Raw genomic sequence first — 21,308 nt, 5'->3', positions numbered from 1 at the left:
TAAACAACTATGCTGATCTGCCAGCTTGTGCAACAAATTTTTAAAACTGATGAATGGCTGTGGTAGTATAAATTGTACGTCTGAGAAGTCAATCTTTCCATCTGTTGACAATGGCCAAGGTGAGTATTAGGGTGTCAATAATCTAGTGTAAAAATGCAAACTTAAGGAGCAAATGCTCAATTTAGGAAGCAATTGCTCAAAAATAATCACGTCTTCCATCACTGTAGTACGTTACATTATGAAAAAAAATCTAATTTTCAGATCTATACAAACATGTATCACTTTGATAAAAGTATAACCTTGAGAAATATCAACTAAAAGAGTTTCCATCAAGAAAATATTGCTGGAATCCATGATGTATTCTCAAAGTGTGACAAGAAAAATACTGTCAGTCTTCCAACTAACCAACATGGTCACTAAGACTTTATGCTGACAAAGGAAACAGCTGAACTCCAAATCTCATCTTAAAAAGTGAGCTGTTATTTTTAAACAGTGATCCTCTAATTTAGAACCTTCCACAAGAGAAAACATCCTCTCCACATCCACCCTATCAAGACCCCCCCCGAGAACCTTACGTATTTCAAACAAGTCATCCCTTACTCTTGTAAATTCCAATGGATAAAAGGCTGACATGTCCAACTTTTCCTCAAAAAGTAAACAACTCATTCCTGCTATTAGTCCAGTAAACTAACTTTGAACTGTTTCCAGGTTTCCTTAAACATGGAGACCAACATATGACACAGTGCATTTTCGCACCACAAACTTCAAACAGTTCTCTACACGGTATTAAAAATAAAATAATAAACTAAAACATTTCAGTGTTGACTTCAGTGTTCAGGGAGCACTTAGCTTGATGAACCACAGGTACTGTATTCAGAACTGTATTGTATTCAGTACTGTACTGAGAAACAAAATTACATTCCAGAATACAAAAGGAATTCCAATAGTGTGCCCCAACAAAGTCATATTATTTATAAAGTGGCTGAAAAAGTGCAAGTACATTCCAATAATGATCTGGTTACTTCCAAATAGGGTAAAATGTTCGATCATAGCCTTTCCCATAAGAATTTTCATCATACATAAATTGGAAGCAGTACCTCAACATTAAACTATGCAATAGTGGATTGATTCAATGAGCAAAACTGAAGTTTTAAAAAGCCTGGTCGCACTAAATAAATTAATTGAAATGGGAATCAGTTCAGTTCTATAATGGGCAGTCAACCTATTCCAAAATTAAAAACAGGAAAAAGCTGTAAATATTCAGCAGATCAGGTTGCAACTGTGGGAAGAGAAACAGAGTTAACGTTTCACATCAAAGATCCTTTATCAGAACTCCGAAGTCCACTACTGAGGATGAAGATTATCCATTGTCAAATTCCCATCTGCAAAGTATTTTTGTTACTAAAATAGGCCAACATGGATAGAGCAGCAAAGCAAAATACAGTGGATACTCGAAGTCCATAATAAAAATAGGAAATGTGGGAAATACGTAGAAAGTCAACTAACATCAAATCAGAGAGAAAGGTTAATATTTCAGATTGGGGATCTTTTACTGGAACAGGTTTCAAGTAAGCATTGGGGCAGAAAAAAAAGAGATTGGCGGAATGAACAAAAGGGAAGGCTGGAAAGTAAATAGCAATTGGGATGAACATCCTGGCTGAAATTTGAATGAGACCTTTCTTCCCACTTCAAGATAGAAACTGCAAGAAATAAATCCATATGTTAACTATCCTTGTAGTATACCTTAATGGAATTATGTAGCTGTCCAAACGACGATGGCAATGGGAAAGGAAAATAAAAGATGGGTTTAGAAGAGTAAATATGAAAGAGGGAATCATTACCAACATGGCTTGTCGAAAAAGATGAAGCTGTTGATCTCAAAGTTGCGACTAGAACACTGTAACTGATATGCTGTTCCTTGAGCTTTATTACAAATGTGAGGGAGGACGAGAACACAGGAGTCACAGTGGAAATGATACAGAAAATGATGGGTGACCAACAGCTCAGTATGGTGTTGACAGACTGAATGGAGCTGCTCTTCAGAAGAATTACCCAATCTGCATTCAGATTTCTCATTGTAGATGAGGCTACATTGTGAACAGCAAATCCAGTAGACGATCTTGAAAGAAGTGACTGAGGCCCAAGTTTTCTGGGAAAGGAAGCTGTGAGCAGAAAAGTACTGGGAAAAGATGAAATGGAGGGGTTGACAGAATAGTGAACTGAGGAGTTGTGGTGAATGTTTCAGAATGCTGAAGGGGAAGTGAATACCTTTGTAGTGGCATCACACTTGAGGTGGCAGAAATGACTGATCATTTGAATGTGCAGGCTGGCCAGATGAAATATGAAGAACCCTGTCTGGATTCTCATTGGAAAGCACAGGGGCAAGAGAAAATGGAATGAACACTGCAATAGCCACGTCAAGCATGATGGAAGGGAATCCTCCAAACCACTTCTTTGGCTTTTCCCTGCCTTCACATGGTCCATCTCCAACTCTTCCCTTTCCTCAATTTCACTCCTGCCATTTGTGTAAACTGTCAAAAAATAATCTGCTATTGGCATACTCGCTCTCAGAACTGCCTATGCTTCTTCTATCAAGCTTCATTCAGGATCTACTTCATTCTTGCAGTTTCTTTACCACCATTGCATCTCTTCTGACAATGCGGAGAAAATATGTCAGTCTTCGATCCAGCACCTCTGCTCTCACCCCTTCCCTTGCCTCCCAGAACTGCAACAGGATTCTTCTCCTTCCAGCATTCTAGTTTTCACATTCAACAAGTCATCCTCCACCATTTCTGCCACTTCAAGCACAATCTCATCATCAAAAGCACTCTCCCTGACCTCCACCTTTCAGCATTGAAGAGTGACCATAACTTCCTCAAACATCTCATCTTCCCCCTCTTCCAAAGCACTTTCTTGCAGAAGTGGAAGCAATTCAACATGCACTCTTTTACTTCTTGCCTTCCCACCATCAATGAGCTTAAACACTGCTTCCAAGTCTCATCAAGCCATGCCTACACAAACTTAACTGCAGTAAAAAGCATAACTGCATGAATGAGTCCCTGCCTCACAGCTAAATTCAGCCAAATAAGAATAAAAACTTGCTTTGGAAAGCACTTTAAACCAGTAATTCAACTGGTGATTGAAGACAAAAGTGGCCCAATATAAAATGTGGTAAATTCCAAAGCAACCTTTAACATTGAAGAATGTCATCCACTGAGGAGTCAAAAGCCTTCGGTAACTTCAAATTACATTGGGTAAATTTGTCACTTACAGTTCAGCAACCTACTATCCTGACCTGCTTGTTAGCAGTAAAATTGGATTGTTTGTGATTATATGATAAAGGGAACAGAGCATTTGAAGTCAACAGGACCAGATGAAGTTAATGGTTTGAAGAAAATAAACATTGTCAAAGAAGGTGCAAAAAAACATGAACAGTCTGCAAGAAATGCCAGTGAGGAAAAACTCAAAAGTAAAACAATAAATGGAATGATCCAATCAGCACTTATACGATTCATACCTCAGGATGGCCCGACAGATATGCTTCAGGGTTGATGCTGTAACTATAACAACTATAATTGCACAGGTTCTTCATCATCCACCTGAGCAAGCAAATGGGGTCACAGATTTATGGAAGTCAGAGATGCCATTTCTGGGTAAAAAGATTGAATTAATTATTTAAGAATATATCAACTTGCAATGGAGGCATTTCGGGGAAAGACGTAAAACTATGATCCCAGGAAAGAAGGGCCTGTTTTAGGAAGAATAGCTGAGGTAGTTCGACCGTCATTAATTGTAGTTTAGAAGAATGAGACGTAATCTTTTGAATAAGATTCTGAAGGGACGACAAGGTGAATGTTGAAATTATGTTCTTTCAGGAACAAGGGAGCACAAATTCAGAATAAGGCTTTCCATGTTCAAGATAGGGTTAAAGAGGAAGTTCTTTCCTCAGAAGGCTTAGCGTCTTTGGCATTTTCTACTCAGAGAACTCTGTAGGCTCAGTCACTGAATATATTCAAGGATGTAATGGACAGATTTTTGAACTACAAGGGAATTAAGGGTTTTGGAGATTAGTCATGAGAGCTGATCAGGCTACAATCAAATGAGCTGTGATCTGACTAAATGGAGGATTATACTTGAGGGATCACATGGCTAACACCTGCTCCAATCTCTTATGACCCACATGTTCCCAGTGAAGATTCTGCACTTTCCTCTATGATATTCACTGGGAAAATTTAATTGGAACTTCCCAATTTTCAGTTGTTTGTATGTGTGTAATTCAGTGTACTTCATTCAAAACATCTATAATTAACAGGAACTGAAATAATTAACTAAATCCAAAGGCACCAATCCTTCACCCCCAATCCCAAACCAGAGGCCATGATCATTCTTCCTGCCCTTAAACACTGGCCTTGATCACTTTAACCTTAACGCCTCCACCCCCAGACACCCACTACCCCAATGACCACCAAGCACAAGCTTCTAGCAGCAAATGTTGTTGAAACTAATTTGCGACATCAAACAAGTATATGCAGCTACCCCATGACACAGAGAATTGAACTGTGCTTAGCAAAGAGAAGACCACAGGATATTTTGTCCAACTATGTTGAAGAATGAAAAAAAAATCAGGAACACATATTAAAAATACTATTTTTAATTCAGACTCTGTAATATTTCACACTTCTTTTGACATCTTATGTTCTGCAGATGTTGGAACCACTTGTAATAATGTAATACTTGGCCACTATATTTCAAAGGAGCCAGCAAAAATAAAATGCTGTCATTTATTTGTCATTATCTGGCAGAGAACATAGTAATCCAAGTGATAGAGATTCCTCATTAACGAACCTGCAGCACATCAAGTTCACCACCAAAATCTCAAGAAGACTTATGTCTGGACATGCCTCAACAAGGCTCTACCATGACTTAAAAAAATATACAGCAGACAAGCACAAATAAATCATACGGCTTTACAGGCTAGTCTCTTCAATTTTTGCCATGCAACCTTCTTAAACTTGTTCAGAGGGATAAGCCTTCTTTCCCGCAAAACAAAATCAAAATAAATTATGCATGTATTTACATAAAATTTGGAATTATTTTTTAAGAATGTTGAAATGAATTGTGTAATTACAACAAATTCTTATTCCACATTCAAAAAACAAATATAAGACACTTCAAAGATTTTGAATGACTCAGAATCTTGAGTTACAATTCATATATCAAAGTATTATTATTATAAAGTCAGGTTAATGGCAACAGAGATACAAGAGACTGCAGATGCTGGAATCTGGAGCAACAAACAATTTGCTGGAGGAACTCAGCAGGTCGAGTAGTATCTGTGACGGAAGAAGAATTCTTGACGTTTTGGGTCAAGACCCTCCATTGGTATCCCGATGCAGGGTTTCAACCTGAAACGTCAACAACTCCTCTCCTCCACACAGAGGCTGCTCAACCCGCTGAGTTCTTCCAGCAGGTTGTTGCTAATAATAAGAGACTCATTTCATGTGGTATCATGAAACTGGTCATACATTTTAAACCAACTTGCTATGCCAAATTGTAATTAATTCAGGTGAGCACATTCCAAAACATACTTAAGAAAAAGGAAAGCATCATAAAAAACAGACTGTGCTGAAATGTTTTCTTCAACTCAGGAAAGTGGTATAAACAGGCAAAGATTTGGCACACAGAGCAAGTACAAAAACAACAGAGTTCATGATACTATTAAGATGCTTTGCTCAAACAAATCCATGTGAAATGTTTCCATTGTTGAAGTTTTATGAAATTCCTACTGAATAATCATTAATGGGTTGAACATTTGAGCAAATACTAGAGAATAATGTCATATTTGCAGTTCTGTTCATATTACACACATAAACAATTGAAAACCTTAGTCTTTTCCTTTTGCTCTGAGTAAAATTCCATAACACACCAAATAATTATTCCCCTACATTATAGCAACACACACTTGACATTGAACAACTTTGGTGAAATATTCCTCCTTCACACATTCACTCAACAGAAAAAGGGAGCGGAAGTATAAATACCCAGGGCTTACTAGACAACTCTTTCCTGGTGAACTTCATGGACAAGTAATAAGCAAACATAACTAGCAAAGAAAAGACCACAAGATATTTTGTCCAACTATATTGAAGAATGAAAAAAAACCATCACACATATTAAAAATATTATTTTTAATTCAGACTCTGCAATATTTCACACTTCTTTTGACATCTTATGTTCTGCAGATGTCAGAACCACTTGTAATATATATGGCCTTATTCTCGTGAAACTCAAGGGATGGTAAAGAGCCTGATACCATTTTTGACTTTAACAACAGAGCAGCAAGAATCATTCAATAACTTATTGTGGTTTGAAGTTCATGGCAGTATTTTACCCTCAAAAAACAAACGGAAAAGCCTGGAGGTACCATTTCCTTTTTACAAATGCAGACCCAATGTTTCAAATCACAAATGAAATAACATCAGTTTTTATGGTTGTTAACCTCAAGAAAAAGAGTCTGGTATTTTTTCATTTTTCATGATAAAACAAACACCATTTACTAAACAGAAGTTAATGACCACATGGAAAAAGATACTACTGACTATAAATCCCACCAGATCTGCCATTTTGTTCACTATTTCTTTTGATTTTACTAGCCATCTCAAAAGAATTTTGCTAAAAATTGCCATCATTTAAAATAAAAACGAACTTGCCTCCAGAATATATTTTTCCAAGGATCTGATTTCTTTCAGTGCTTCTGCATCCTGGTGAATAACCACAACTTCTTTCAAAGGATACTGGAAAAAAAATTAAAAGGTTCTTCGATTTAACACTCATTTGTAACATATGCCAGATCACTTTGAAAAGTGCAGCCAGTGAAGAAAACAAAAAGAGCAGCAAATATGAAAACTGATGAAAAAAGACAATAAAATTATGAAAGGCATAGCTAGAGTAGGTAGTCAGTGTATGTTTCCTATGGTAGGGGTGTCTAAAACAGGTTTAAGGTGAGAGGGAGGAAGTTTAATGGAGATCTGAGGGGTAAATTTTTCACACAGAGTAGTTGGTGTCTGGAATGAGCTGCCAGAGAAGGTAGTGGGAGCAGGAACAGTAACAACATTTTAAGAAGCATCTGGACAAATACCTGAATGAACAAAGCATAGAGGGATATAAAACTAATGCAGGCAAGTGGGATTAGTAAGAGATAAGCATAAAGGCTGAAATAGACACAGTGGGCTGAACTGGAAGACTCTATAACTCTAAACAAGAAATGAAATGGTGAAACAGTGTTAAGTTTTCTTGAATGTGCAAGTTAAGTTGTGGATATAATACTGTATAATCTACCATCCTTAAACCATTGAACCATGAACTAGTAAATAAAGATAAATAAAATTAACAACATGAAAACCCCCAATTGACTCAAAATTTTAATAGCAAGCAAATTATTTGCAGTGGGTATAACAAAAAAACTCCTTACTGACAGTACTTACAAATACAACCCCAGGAAACTTACAAATTCCAGGAAACTAATATGAAACAATGAATATCAAATGTTGTTGGATCAGCTTGCATCATTTACATTGCAGCACAGAAGGAAGCTATTCAGCCCATCAGGTCCTTGTCAACTCCTAGCAATGCATCACATCAATCTTATTCCCCTTCCCTTTTCCTCTGCAGCTCTGCAGTGTGCTTTCTCTCATATACCAATAAATTTCCCTTTGCCACTTATGTACACGAAGTAGGTGGTCATTCATAGGAGTCAATTAACCTACCAGCACAGCTTTGGGATATGGGAGGAAACCAGAGCATCTGGTCAGAGGGAGAATATGCAAACTCTACAAAGACTGCAACCCAGATCAGGGCCCCTGGTCTTGTTTCCCAAGATCAGCAAGCACAGTAAAATGAAATAGTTTATATTTCAAGACAAGATCAAAAAAAGATTTCATTGAAAGATATAGTTACGAGATCCACAATAACAAACCTTAACAGGAAGAGTCTTCCTGTCTCGTATCACTCTTCCAAGCTCAACAACGGACTGCATTTGGGCAACTGCAGCTTCAATATGTTTATCGATTATGGACTCCCTGGCGGAAAAACAAGTGACAAATAATAACTCAATAAACACAACAAAAATCAAGGATTCAGGACTTTGCCACAGAGGAAATGCAAGTTCTAGACAAGCTGAAAAGATGCAAAATAAATCAGAATTATGTGGTATTTACCCCAAAGCATTATAAAATGCAAGGGAATGGGCTCTGGAAAGTCACAGATCATCACAAAAAATTGCTTGAATTGCTGCTGAGACTCTCAAACTAATCGCACGTTGATCAAAAGTTGCACATGTATATCATTACTTCAGTTTTTTAAAATTCCCCTAGGAATGTATGGTTTGTTTTATTTTTACTGGCTGTGGTACTTTTAGTGATTAAATCCCTTAATCCCTTGTCTCTTCTATCCTATTTAGACTTTCATCATCCAATGAGAATAAGAAACCAGAAAGTGGTTACCTAACAAACAGAGATCGATCACAATCCCAAAGGAGAACGTCAGCTGCTTATTTCCAGTACTACTCAAATTAAATATCAATGAAATTCACAAACATAATAGTCATTTTGAACCACTGCCACTTTCAATATGATTAGTGGAATGGACTTTAAATGCTCGGGAGATTCAATACATTGAAAATACAATAAATAAAAGCTCCACAAGTCTTGCTTTGTTTATGAAGCATCATCCAAAGTGGTCATTCATTTAATATATAAAAAGATACAAGGATATTTCAGTTGGATTTTGAAGTCATTAGAGAAAATATGCTGGTCTATTAACCAGAAACAAACTGTACCCAAGTTTAATTGAGGAGTAACCAATGATATTTAACTGTTACTTTCTTGCACACCGAACCAGTGCCCACAAAGTTTAGACAAGCTCACTATAACATCAATTTTCTTTAAGTTTCTCTGACTTCATTTACACTTTTAATATTGTAACAATTTTAGAACCACAAATCACTTCACATAGAGTGGATTCCTTGACAATTGATGGGATAAAAGGTATTGCTTAAAGATGATAGTTAGCCAATAAAAAAAAATTGTACCCCCAAAAAACTTGAGTAGATTTTGGGAGTCAGAGATAAGAAAAACTGATTTCAATGTTTTTAAAGAAATCATGTGCAGAGACGAGACATAAAAGTAAAATTAAATGAGAATCCAAATAGGAAAATGAGGTCAAATGCTAAAGGCATAAGAGTGAAGGGCTTCAAACTCAATGATGTAGGTCACATCACTAAACATTTGGCAGTTCATACTTGCATGTAGTCCAATAATGGTAATGATCATAAATGAAATAGCTTGTTCAAAATATATTTTGACAACTTTATCAGCTGTGCAGTAAAATTATAGAGTATTTTAGAAAATTAAGTTATATTGCATAATTTAACAGCTTTCAAAATTCAGCTTAACTGGACTAAAATTCTGCCTTCAAAATGTTGCTGTCTTTTTTAAATATAAAATTAACACATTTTGGAATGATATGGAAAATATCATACCTCACTTGTGGGAGCATGAGGTAGTGAATGCTGTGTGTATCCTTATTTTCCATAGAAGATGGATCAATTAGGTGCCTCAAGTTCTGGTACATCAATTCAGTGATAAATGGTGTGAAAGGTGCCTGTGACATCACAATTTCAACATTAAAATCATGGCAACAATAGGGATCACTGAAATAATCATCATTATCAAAGTGCAATGATATGGAAAAATTGCAAGTGCAAAATTCTTTTGCATCTGCATATTCTGTCCAAACATTTATCTCCTCATAGCGTACACATTTATCAGAATTGTCTATTAATTCAAGAAAATATCTTGTTGAATTAATACTAAACAATCTTTATTTTGCTTTCTGTATGTTATTTAAATCTTTTTTTTATTTCATGCTTTATACTTCCTGGTTTATATTGTATGCACCTCAGTGAGGATTCTTCAGTCTGATTGGTTGAAGAACCTCATGGCTTTTTGTCCACCTCATATTCTCCATAACTAACTTTAGAGGGTGACATCCTGGAACATCAGAACTGAACAAGTTTCTGCTCAAAGCCCACAAAATCTCTGTGGGCAGTTATAATTGAGAAAGATCATTCACTTCTTTGCCGCTGACTGTGCAGCAGTATCTGCAGGAAAAGGAGCTGACTATACCTAATTTAACACCTGGATAGCTGTGCCGGCGCAGTACAATGAGAGGGAGTTTGTGTGCACAATCTAGAAGTCACCTTTAAAGTTGCTTTCCTCTAATGCTTCAGTACTACATTTTTGAAGGCTCTAAGTGCAGACTGGGAGCTATGAGAAACAGAACAGCAGGGTGACAGTGGGGAATCAGCATATCTGGCTTCAGAGTCATACAACACAGAAACAGGCCCTTTGGCCCACCATATCCAGGACAACCATAAATTACCCATCTGAAGAAATCCCATTTATTAGTCCTTAGCCCTTAGCCTTCTGTGCCTCGGCAATTCAAGGGCTTGTCTCAATACTTATTAAATGCAATCCAGAAGTAAAATTCCTCAGATCCCCTCTAAACCTCTTCCCCTTTGCCTCAAACTGATGTGCTCTAGTTCCAGCACGTCACCCTCCTGGAGTGCTTGCGTATCCAAAGAGCTCGCTTTCATAATGCTGTTGTAAATACAAGTTCCTTGGTCCTCAAAATATTGACATTAACAGCTCATTTCTGAAAATTCAAACCTGTCCCATCATTTAAAATTTGCTCTCTTTAGAAAGCAATCTATAGAGCACAGAACAGTACAGCACAGGAACAGACCCTTTAACCCACCGTGTCTGTGCCAACCATGATGCCAATTTAAACAAATCCCATCTGCCTGCACTTGGTCAATATCCCTCCATTGCCTGTTTGTTCATGTGCTTGTCTAAATGCCTCTTAAACACCGTTATCTGCTTCCACCACCTCCCCTGGCAATGCGTTCCGGGCATCTACCACTTGGTGTAAAAAAAACTTGCCTTGCAAATCTCCTTTAAACTTTCCCCCTCACCTTAAACGTATGCCCTCTAGTATTTGACAGTTATACAGAACGTTTTTTTTTAAACCACACCCAAAACATTGAAGTAACTTAATGTAACTGCTGAAATTGTATTTGACCACCTGGATTGCAATTTAAAATTATGACATCATAACATTAACATTGTAACAACATTTGAGACAAAGGAGAGGGTTGAAAAAGGGTGATACGAAGGCTAAGAGGGGAGAGACACTAAGAAAACAGTACTGAGTTAAAGGAAAATGTGAAGTTTCCATTATTTTTGGCTCTGGGATTTTAACTTGAAAGTAAACCTTTTCGCAACAAGGTTACTGTGGTCAAGAAGGAAACCAGTCACTCTGCATAAGATGTCAGGACTGAGAGAAGTGCCTCAGTCAGGGAAGTGAACTGGTCATCCACAGGAAGTTGCCTCTCATAGGATCATAGGTGGTGCGACTACTGAAGGATTGTAAATATAGTGAAGGGTTTAACAAGCAGCAAGGAAGAGTTGAAGGCTGTATTTTCAAACACCCCATCTATAAAACAACAATTTCTTTGAACATTCGAGATACAGTTCATTGTTCATGTCAGTATCTGAAATCTTGGACAAAAAGACTTCACAAAAGCCAAGGTGCTTAATTCAATGGGGTTTTTGAAAATAGAACAATTGACCTAATTAACATTGCAGCAATTCCATCCCTCAGATCACATCTGAAGAATCTCAATCTTTCCACTGCATCCAGAATTTATGGCAAGATTTTTATCACATATTTTTCCCCACATTCAAGGGAATTTAAGTGCAAAAAAAGGCAACAATTGAAGAAACTCCCGAATTCTCATGGTATTGCTTAATTTTTCCTCATCTCCTCATAAATACACTTATTTACTTAGCTAAAATAAATTCATTCTGGAAAAAAAACGAGAATCTTTAACTTAACAAAAGGGGCAAAGCAGCATCACAGAGAAGATTAAGTCATCAAGTCATAGCTGAACAGAAGAGGGTCAATGACAGTAACATTTTATAAAGAAGTAATCTTTATATTCTGCTGGTTACGATACTCCTCTTAGAATTGTTTGACCTGTTGTATTATTTCTCAACCTAGAAAAAGTAATTTTACATGTGCGAAAAGCACAAAATAAAATGAAGCAATTATTGTTGCATGTCACCTGAGGAAATCAAGGTAATTTGAGAAGTTTTTACTGCTGTAAAATTTCAGATTACAATTATAAAACTTAACAAAGATCTTATGTGCTTACCATCAGCCGGCACATGTAGAATAAAACAGCAAACAAAGTTTCCAAAGCCCTTTCACAATCTTCAGTACCATTTTCACCCTATTGAAGAGAAAACCAGAATCAGCAAAAATTTCACACGTATCAAGAGCAATTAGTAGTTTAGTAGCCTTTTTAAAGGCAGGTTATCCAGGTTGGATTTTAATAAGATAAAATACCCCGCCTAATCTATCAAACTTCCATTAATTCCTACTGTTAATGTGGTCCAACTTCATCTCTACTCAGTTCTATTATTGGTGAATACTCCATTCATACCCATTAGGGACATTTAAGAGACTCTTAGATAGACATATGAATGATAGAGAAATGGGGGGGGCCATGTGGGAGGGAAGGGTTAGATGGATCTTAGAACAGGATAAAATGTCGGCACAACATTGTGGGCCAAAAGGCGTGTACTGTGCTGTAATGTTCTATGTTTGAATCGCTTATAGTTGGCAATTAAAACAAAATCACAACATTTTGTTCTTGATTTTAAATGGTAATAAAGTAAATTCTTTGAAGAAGTAACAAGTGCTGTGGATAAAAGGGGAACCAGTGGATGTACTATACATAGATTTCCAGAAGGTACTTAATGAGATCCCACATCAAAGGCTGTTGTGGAAAATAAAGACTGATGATGTAGGAGGAAACGTTTTGGCAGCTGGTTAATAGGAAACACAGATCTTCTGGTTGTCAAGTGGTGTGTCACTTGTAAGATGTGAAGATGGGGGTGGGAGGGGGGTGGTAGAGTGAATAGCTAATGATGTGGCAAATGGAGCACAATGTAGGAAAATGTCAATATTTTCAAAATAGTGAGAGATTGCAGGATGGCCCAGTACACAATTTGCAGAAGGTAGAATGCAGGTAAGAAAAGTAATTGGAAATAATAATAGAATTTTATTATTTAGTGAGAGGGGAATTTAACATAAAAGCGAGGAGGTTATGCTTTAGTTATATAGGGCACTGGTGAGATCACATCTAGAGTACAGTGCACCATATAGTTTCCTTTTTTCTTTAGGGAAAAGTGTCTGTCTTGTTAACAGTTCCGAGAAAGTTTACTCGACTAACACCAGGAACAGGTGGTGTGATTTACAAGGAAAGGTTGGACAGGCTATACTTGCATCCACTCATTTTGAAGAGTGAGAGAGGATTATTTGAAGCGTACACGGTCCTGATGGGTGGATGTGGAGAGGATCTTTCCTCTTGTTGGAGAATGTAGAACTAAGAGTCACTGTTTAAAAATAAGGTTTCATCTATTTACAACAGTGATAAGATGAAATTTCTCTCAGAAGGTCTCGAGTTTTTGGAGCTCTTCCTCAAGTTGCATTGGATCTTTAAATTTTTTTTTTAAGGCCTAGAGACACTTGGTAAACAATGGGATGGAATGTTACTGCAGTTAGACGGGAATGTGGAGTTGAGGTTATAATGGCAGAGCAGGCTTGAGGGGCTGAGTGGCCTACTCCTGCTCCTAATTTATAGGTTAATATGTAATGGCATTTAAGATAGATAAATTATAGTACCAAAAATTTACCTACCTTTAACCTTTTGCGATTCATTCTCACATACCAATTGGTTAGCATGTCCACAAATTTGACAAGTCTGGGCACCACAGTGTAGAGCCTGTATGCTTTAAATTAAGAAAAAGGTACTTAAAGACAAATCCAAAGTAGCCGTATATTTTAAACATTTCTTTAAAGAAATTTCCCTGGCTATTATCTTCTATTTGACATGCTACAGCCTAGCACAATGCTTCCAAGCAAATTGTGGCTCAGGATTAGACAAGCAGTTACAAGAGACTCACAGAAAAGTGGTCAAAATCGGTTAACAGGTTAAATTGATAAAGGATAATGTAGTCGCCATTTGAGGGGGAAGCAAAATTGAAGAATCCAGGTCAACATTTTCAGAATATGGGTGCAGGTCTTTTTAACCTGTCTTCATATTTATGATTACCTTCCATTTCTGCTTTGAAAAATTGGATGAGGGATTGTGTAAATGAAAGTATCCATTTATCCATGATGTTGTCACTGCCCTCAACTGTGTTTTCATTGAAGAGGAATTGAACGCCCTCTTCCTGGAATGAGAAATTACCAGCAGCTCACAAATACTTTTCCAATATGTGATTATGAAATTAAGCTAATGTTCTATTTGTACATTGCTATGTACTTCAACATCAATGTACTGAAATAAATCAACTATCTCTATATATGCAAGATTGTTATGTACACAATTTGTGGATATACACAAACACATATTCCTGTACCTTCTGCAATCTCTGAACATTCTGAATAAGGAATCTGTATGCATTGTACCACGGCAGGAAGACATCCTTGAGAATATCTCTCACTCCTTCTTCTTTAAACCGTAAATTTTCTGCTCTCACAACAGGAGAATTAATTAGGTACAGCCTGAAAAAGAACACGACCGTAATTTGTGGAGAATGGCATATTTTTATACAGTCTAATACTAAATTAAAATAACACTATAATAAATTTTCCCAAAGATACTCCAAATATTTAACATTATTCAAGTATAAGCAAAATACTATTTTGCTTCTGATATGAAGCTTAACTAGTAATCTACATGCAATGTGAAATAGATACAGAAGGTACTCATTGCAGATTTACCATCTTCAAATGTGCAGTCAAGCTACAAAACAGACGTGCAATAAGTTTCCAAAAGAAAACTTTTGCAGACCCTGGAAATTTGAAATGAAAATGCTCATGAAAGGTTCGTGACCTGAAATGTTAACCTGTATCTCTCAAAACAGTTGCTGCCTGACCCGTTGAGAATTTATGGCATTTCAATTCAGATTTCCAGCAGAACATTTTCCATCTGCATTTATGATTATAATTTTATTGCCTTTCAAATCATTATAAAATTGGATAAAGTACAAGTTGTTAAATGATTGAGACAAATATAAGCCATGAGATAAATTTTATAACTCATTTCAATAAAGCTAAAATTGTGAACCACTCAACAGTATCTACCATTTGCAAACAACACTACTCAATCAGAGAAGTAACTATTACTGAGGCCCACGAGTCTGAAGATTTTAATCACAAATTCTCAGCTTAATCACTTCTAACAGAGTTCCCCTTCTGGGTCACTTCAACCTTTAACTTGGTGTGACAGAATACATCCACATAAAATGCATTACTCACAACTAGTACAGCATATATTGAAAGTTTAGTGTTTTAAAGTAGAAAAAAGTCAAATTATAGTTTTCTATCATCTATTTAGTGAGCATTAAAATCTAGAGATGTCAAAACTGTCATTTTAATGATCAAATGATTTGGTTTACAAATCTTTGCAAGTCATATTATGATGATAGGTTTCAAAAAAAATCTTACTTTTTTGTCTCTCTGAGTGTCAAGTATTTTTAAGGAGTATATGAATATTACGGTGCACCACATTAGATTATTTGGTCATATGACAGAAAGAAGCAACTTTGCCAATTATTTCAATGTGAAGTGATCATATCAACTGAGAGCAAGATATTGGATTGAAATCAGCTACAACTGAGCAGAATAAACAGCAAACAAAAGTTGCATTCTTTGCTTTCTGCCTATCTTCATAACTTTGACTGCTTTAATGGCAACCGCAACAAAATAGATTGGATCGCAACCGATGACACAATAAGGAGATGGAATGTGGAATATTAATCTCCAGTTCTATATATCATAAAACACTGCCAAGGGGAACCACTAAATAGAAGAAAAAATATTATTTTTTAAAAAGGTTAGAGAAACTCCATTTAAAAAAAACTGTTGGTGTAAACACATTGGTGAAATTTTGACATATTTTTGGTGTATGACAAATAATGGACAAGAAAAAACAGCAATTTTGGTCTAAATGTCATAAGGTTTCAGAAGATTAGCTACACAGAAAAATTCATGAGTTGGAGCACCCCAAATTTATTTCTGACATCTCATATCATTTGATCAAATATACACAAGAACATTGGGAGACGGAAGGATGGTGACCTGCAAGTCACATGACAGTTATTGACAAACATGCAACTCTCATTTGCTGCTGAAGAGTGAGAATTTTCAGAAAGATATTTATAATCAAGTGTGATATACATGTAATTTTATTGCATCTTACCTCAGTGCATCTGCGCCATAAATGTTAACAACATGCATTGGATCTGGGTAATTCTTTTTACGTTTGCTCATTTTCTGACCATCACTGATGATAAGAACACAAATAAGACTCACTGATTACATATTAAAATTGTTTGCATTTTTGAAAATAAGTGTTCTAATTAAGCAAATAATTTTATTTTAGGTTTCATTAGGCAACTGAACCTTCCTTCTTCCATTTCTGATAAGATCATATCAATGTTGAACTTAACTTCATCACATCCTGGTCTACTAACATCTCATGTCAATTCTATGGTAAAATTCCTCCCTTGGGATTCAAAAATTATACTGACGCCTTCAAATCCAGTAAAATCAAGACGAAAAATCAAGAAGTTGTTTTAAAAATTAGTCCAGAAATGCTAGCCTTTAAAGCTGTATTTATCTCCAGTCACTGAAATACTTAAAAGGGCACTGTACAGCCATGCTTAACATTAAAAAAAACACTGAACCAGCTTCTATTCCTTGCCTTCATCTCCTCAGAAAATGTGCCTCCTCACAATATGACCCAATTTACACCACACAAGAGATAAATGCCCAGAATTTATTGTTTCACACGATGTTAGGTTCACTGAATTTATTGTCCACCCCTCAGTGCTCTGAACTGAGGAAGCATTGATGGGTCTGGGAACCCCATAGAGGCCAAACAAAAATAACAGATTTCTAACCTGGAAGAACATCAGTGAAGCTGGGTTTTATTCAATCCTTCACAGGATCTATCCCTTCCTCTTATTTGAACACTAGCTATAACTGGCACAAGCAATATATATCCTTGTCCTACACCAGTCATTCTGGGACAGATGGTCAAGTTTAGTCAATTCCAGGGATCTTTACAGATGTCCTTCACTGCAAATAGCCTACCACCCAGAAGCACACAGGCTGAGTTTTACAACACTATTTTATGACAATGGCATTGTACAGATCATTACTTTGCTTACTTTAGCTCATTATTTTACCAAGCTTGTATATATTTGAACAGATAATTACTGAACAATATTTATAGCTGGGTATGCACCAAGATATTTCAGATTCTTGTTCCTTCACTTCCTCCACCCTCTCTCTCCCCCAACAAATGCACAAGTACCTTCATAAATGGAGATCACTGACTGAGCAAGAGCAGGAAGGGAACACCATCACCTGCAGGTTCTTCTCCTACTCATACACCTTTCTCTCCAGAAAATATTTTGTCATCCCTTATATTATTTTTGGGTATAAATCCTGGAACTAAACTGTCTGCCAATAGTACTGGGAGAGTACCACCACTAGAACAACAACAATGTTTCAGAAATGTGGTTCATTACCATCTTCTTTTGGGCAATTAAGTATGGCCAACAATTGTTGGTTTGCCAGTGACACCCACATCATATTAATGAACTTAAAACATCTAAGATGATCCTAAATTACAGTAGCACTGCTTCAAGACAATAACCATAGGCTTTCAAGAAAAAGAGTTCCAGATTTTACAGGTTCTGTTCAAGCACAAGCTAAAAACAGGATCATTTGATCATGAATAATCAATGTGTAAGACCTGAACAATTAATCTTTGGAAAGCATGTTCTAATCATAAACTGTCACCCTATTGAGTTAAAAGCATGAATGTTGAGAGTTCAAGCATAATTTTAATGATTATTGATGTATATTAGAGATTCTTACCTTGCCAGTACAAGTCCATTTACTATCACATTCCTGAAAGGTGGTTTGCCAAACAGAGCTGTAGACAGTACCAATAGGGTATAAAACCTATAGAAACAAGTTCATACACTGAGAAAACCTGAGCAATTTTTCAATCAAATTTATAATCTCCTGAATGATGGGCAACATATCCCTTAATGCCACATTTTGTTAAGATTAATTATTTCTTATAAAAATGAAAATGCTGGAAATATTCAAAAGATCAGTAAGAATCTGTGAATAAAGAAAATGGGAAAAAAAAGGCTCTGCACAGAGGGTTAAAAGAGTAGGGGGTGATGAGGGGGTTGTGGAGTGATTTAAGTGGATTATAAACATTGGTATAAACCAACTGAACCAAATGCCCTGTCTGTGCCATCAATTCCATCTAATTCATCCGTTAAAAACCAAGATAGGTATGAAGAAAACTTGTTGCATAAGAAAATGGAATTGTTTATCCTCAAATTTTAATTTGTCAGAGTGTGAAGATTAAAAGGTTGAGACAATTGAATTGCCAGAGTTTCTAACTCTCCTGCTGTGAAAATACTATAGCACCACCAGCAGTGTGAAGATGTCACTACAACTAACCACAATTATATCAGTAGCTTTGATTATAAAAATGCACACAAGTTTAATGATGAATTACATCTGCATACCCATTTTCAATCATCTCCCTTCTAAACCTGCTTCACTTTAAGTCTACATGTGGTATCATCAATTAACTATTTGCATACAAATATACAGATGTCCAACAAAAGTTCATAATTGCACTTTAAAGCAATTATCTCTTTAAACATTTTTCAGACACACTGCTGATGAGTGCTGAAGATTTAGTTAAGATTACCAACTTCTGTTTAATGACCTGGGATGTTAACATCTTAAAATGGTGACGTAAGGCATGTTTTTTCTCTTTTCAAATAATTGTGGCAATAATGGAAATTTATTCAATTCTTCATTTACCCATTAATATTCCTTTGCATACTACAATATATTCATAGGGAGAAACAATTTCATTGGGGGAAAGTTGTGAATTTTGTGAACTGGTGAACCTAATCTGACAGAAGCTGCAAAAATAATTTCTCATTCATATTTTCTCAGTCTTCTTCCCGAATTACTCATCTTGAATTCAAGACATAGTATTCAAAAAGCAAAAACACTGCAAATGCTGAAAATCTGAAATAAAAATAGAAAATACTGGAAGTACTCCGCAGTCAACTTAATTCTGTTTCTCCTATCATAAATGTGCCTGATCTGCTGCGTTTCCAATATTTTGTGTTTTTATTTCAAAATATAGGATCTTCCATCGATTTTCATGTTCCATGTTCTATGTTCAAAAAAAAGTTCAGCCATCAATTGCAAGATTCAACATCTGCTGAATGCTCCACCCTTGAGTTATTTCCCACTGGGTGTAAGCTCACACCACTCAAACAAACCAGTTTCAAATTGTTTGTGGAATCTTAGAGACTATCACATTAGCCAAAATGAAAAATTTGAATATTCTATAGGTGTCACAAGTCCAATTCTGCATCAACAATGAAGACAAAATGTTGTGGCTATGGAGTGGGTTCATACCCAAACTATTCATAATCTAGAATGGAGACACAAGAGACTGGAGATGCTGGCATCTGAAGCAAGAAACGAATTGCTGGAGGAAATCAGCAGGTTGAGCAGCATCTGGTGGGGTTGGGGGGGGGGGGGGGGGGGGCGGAATTGATGACATTTTAATTCGAGACCCTCGGTCCTGAAATGTTCACAATCCCTCTTCCCTGACAGATGCTACTTGACCCATTGAGTTCCTCCAGCATTTCATTCTTTACTCATAACCTAGAAAACTAGTTTGCAGAAATAGACCACAAGTGAAAAATATTCTATTTCTACTATGAAGCAATTAATCAGGACATTATTTTCAAATTGGAATTCAGTTTTAGTAAATCATCAGTTACAATCCTTGATCGTACCTATATTCCCTTGTTAAGCAATAAAGGACATTGTGAATAGAGGGACTAAAAGAATGAAATTGGTGCAATAGAAATTAAGTCTTTACCATCCTCTTGTTTGATCAATTCCCTCAGCAATGAAGTCTGCTGGGAAGCAGTCCTCAAATTCTCTTCTGTTTTCAAAGGGATAATGAACTTGAGCATATGGCATGCTTCCACTTTCAAACCAGCAATCAAACACCTCAGAAACTCGTCGCAGTACACCTTTTCCACAATGTGATGGGATTGTAATGTCATCCACACTGGAAAAAAAATATGATCAGTATATCTATTGTGAAGTTGAAAAAGCCAAGCATTAAATTAGCAATTATTAATGTTTGTAAGAAAGACATTCTCAACCGCACAAGCATGTATTTTCTGCAGGGCAGCTCTTCAAAAGTAGTCCATTGGCAATAAAGCATTTGGGGATATTCCAAGGTCATGAAAGGCAATATGTAATAGCTAGTTTTTTAAGCAAATTTCTTTTTCTGTTTTTGAAGACAGTGAAAGATGTCAAAAGACAATCTTACAACTTCTAGCAGCCCTTCAGTTTAGCAGCCACTCTGTACAGTGACAGACAATGAACTTTTGGTCACTATTTAATGAGGGTGCAGCACAGCAAGAGATGATACTATCCCTACTCAGTGAATGATGGCTCAGCGAAAAATTTCAGAAGAATCTGACAAAAAGCAACGTGATGGATGTTGACAATTGACAGTTTAGTCAGGCTGTAGAAGCCAGAAATTGGGCATAATTTCATGAGATAAAGAGAAAATTATTCACAGAACTCTAACTCTTTAAAGCTCTCTATTGCAGGGTTACTGTGCCTACTCAAGACTATGATAGACAGATTTTTCTACAGTGGAAAATCAAGGGATATGAGTATTAAGAATGTACACAGAAGGGGTATGAACTGTTATCTTATTGACTTGGAGGGCAGGCTCAAGGAGAAGCAGGACTCATTCCTGCTTGAATGTTTTTTTATTGCTATTATACAAAAACACAAACACCCAACAAAATCTCAAGTATTTGGGTATAACGTATAACAAAACAAATATTGTGGGTTTGCATAGGTGTGACACATCCAACTGAGGATCAACAGGAATTTTTCTTCATCAAGAATTAGTGAAAGATGATTTAATTTCAAAGTTCTGACACATAAACTGTGTGAATGCATCCTAAAATGCCCATTTTAATTCTGATTTGACTTCTTTTGTGATTCTATTTACCTAAAAA

General features: G+C 36.3%; 1 protein-coding gene across 1 annotated transcript in view; it reads right to left on the bottom strand.

Annotated features, from left to right (window-relative positions):
- Positions 1 to 21,308, bottom strand: part of iars1 (isoleucyl-tRNA synthetase 1) — a 117,765-nt gene that overhangs the window by 34,815 nt on the left and 61,642 nt on the right. Inside the window, exons 16-25 of the mRNA XM_052017912.1 lie at positions 20,141 to 20,335; positions 18,082 to 18,168; positions 16,394 to 16,477; positions 14,550 to 14,694; positions 14,240 to 14,360; positions 13,825 to 13,916; positions 12,275 to 12,352; positions 9,539 to 9,660; positions 7,976 to 8,078; positions 6,711 to 6,794 (exon numbers count right to left, since the gene is read on the bottom strand). Coding sequence (XP_051873872.1) covers positions 6,711 to 6,794; positions 7,976 to 8,078; positions 9,539 to 9,660; positions 12,275 to 12,352; positions 13,825 to 13,916; positions 14,240 to 14,360; positions 14,550 to 14,694; positions 16,394 to 16,477; positions 18,082 to 18,168; positions 20,141 to 20,335 — 1,111 coding nt within the window. The remainder of the gene's footprint in view (positions 1 to 6,710; positions 6,795 to 7,975; positions 8,079 to 9,538; positions 9,661 to 12,274; positions 12,353 to 13,824; positions 13,917 to 14,239; positions 14,361 to 14,549; positions 14,695 to 16,393; positions 16,478 to 18,081; positions 18,169 to 20,140; positions 20,336 to 21,308) is intronic.

Source organism: Pristis pectinata, chromosome 6, assembly GCF_009764475.1.
Source record: "Pristis pectinata isolate sPriPec2 chromosome 6, sPriPec2.1.pri, whole genome shotgun sequence".
NCBI classification, from domain to species: Eukaryota; Metazoa; Chordata; class Chondrichthyes; order Rhinopristiformes; family Pristidae; genus Pristis; species Pristis pectinata.
The sequence above is the reverse complement of the archived record's forward strand: the minus strand, read 5'-3'. Positions and strand labels throughout refer to the sequence as shown.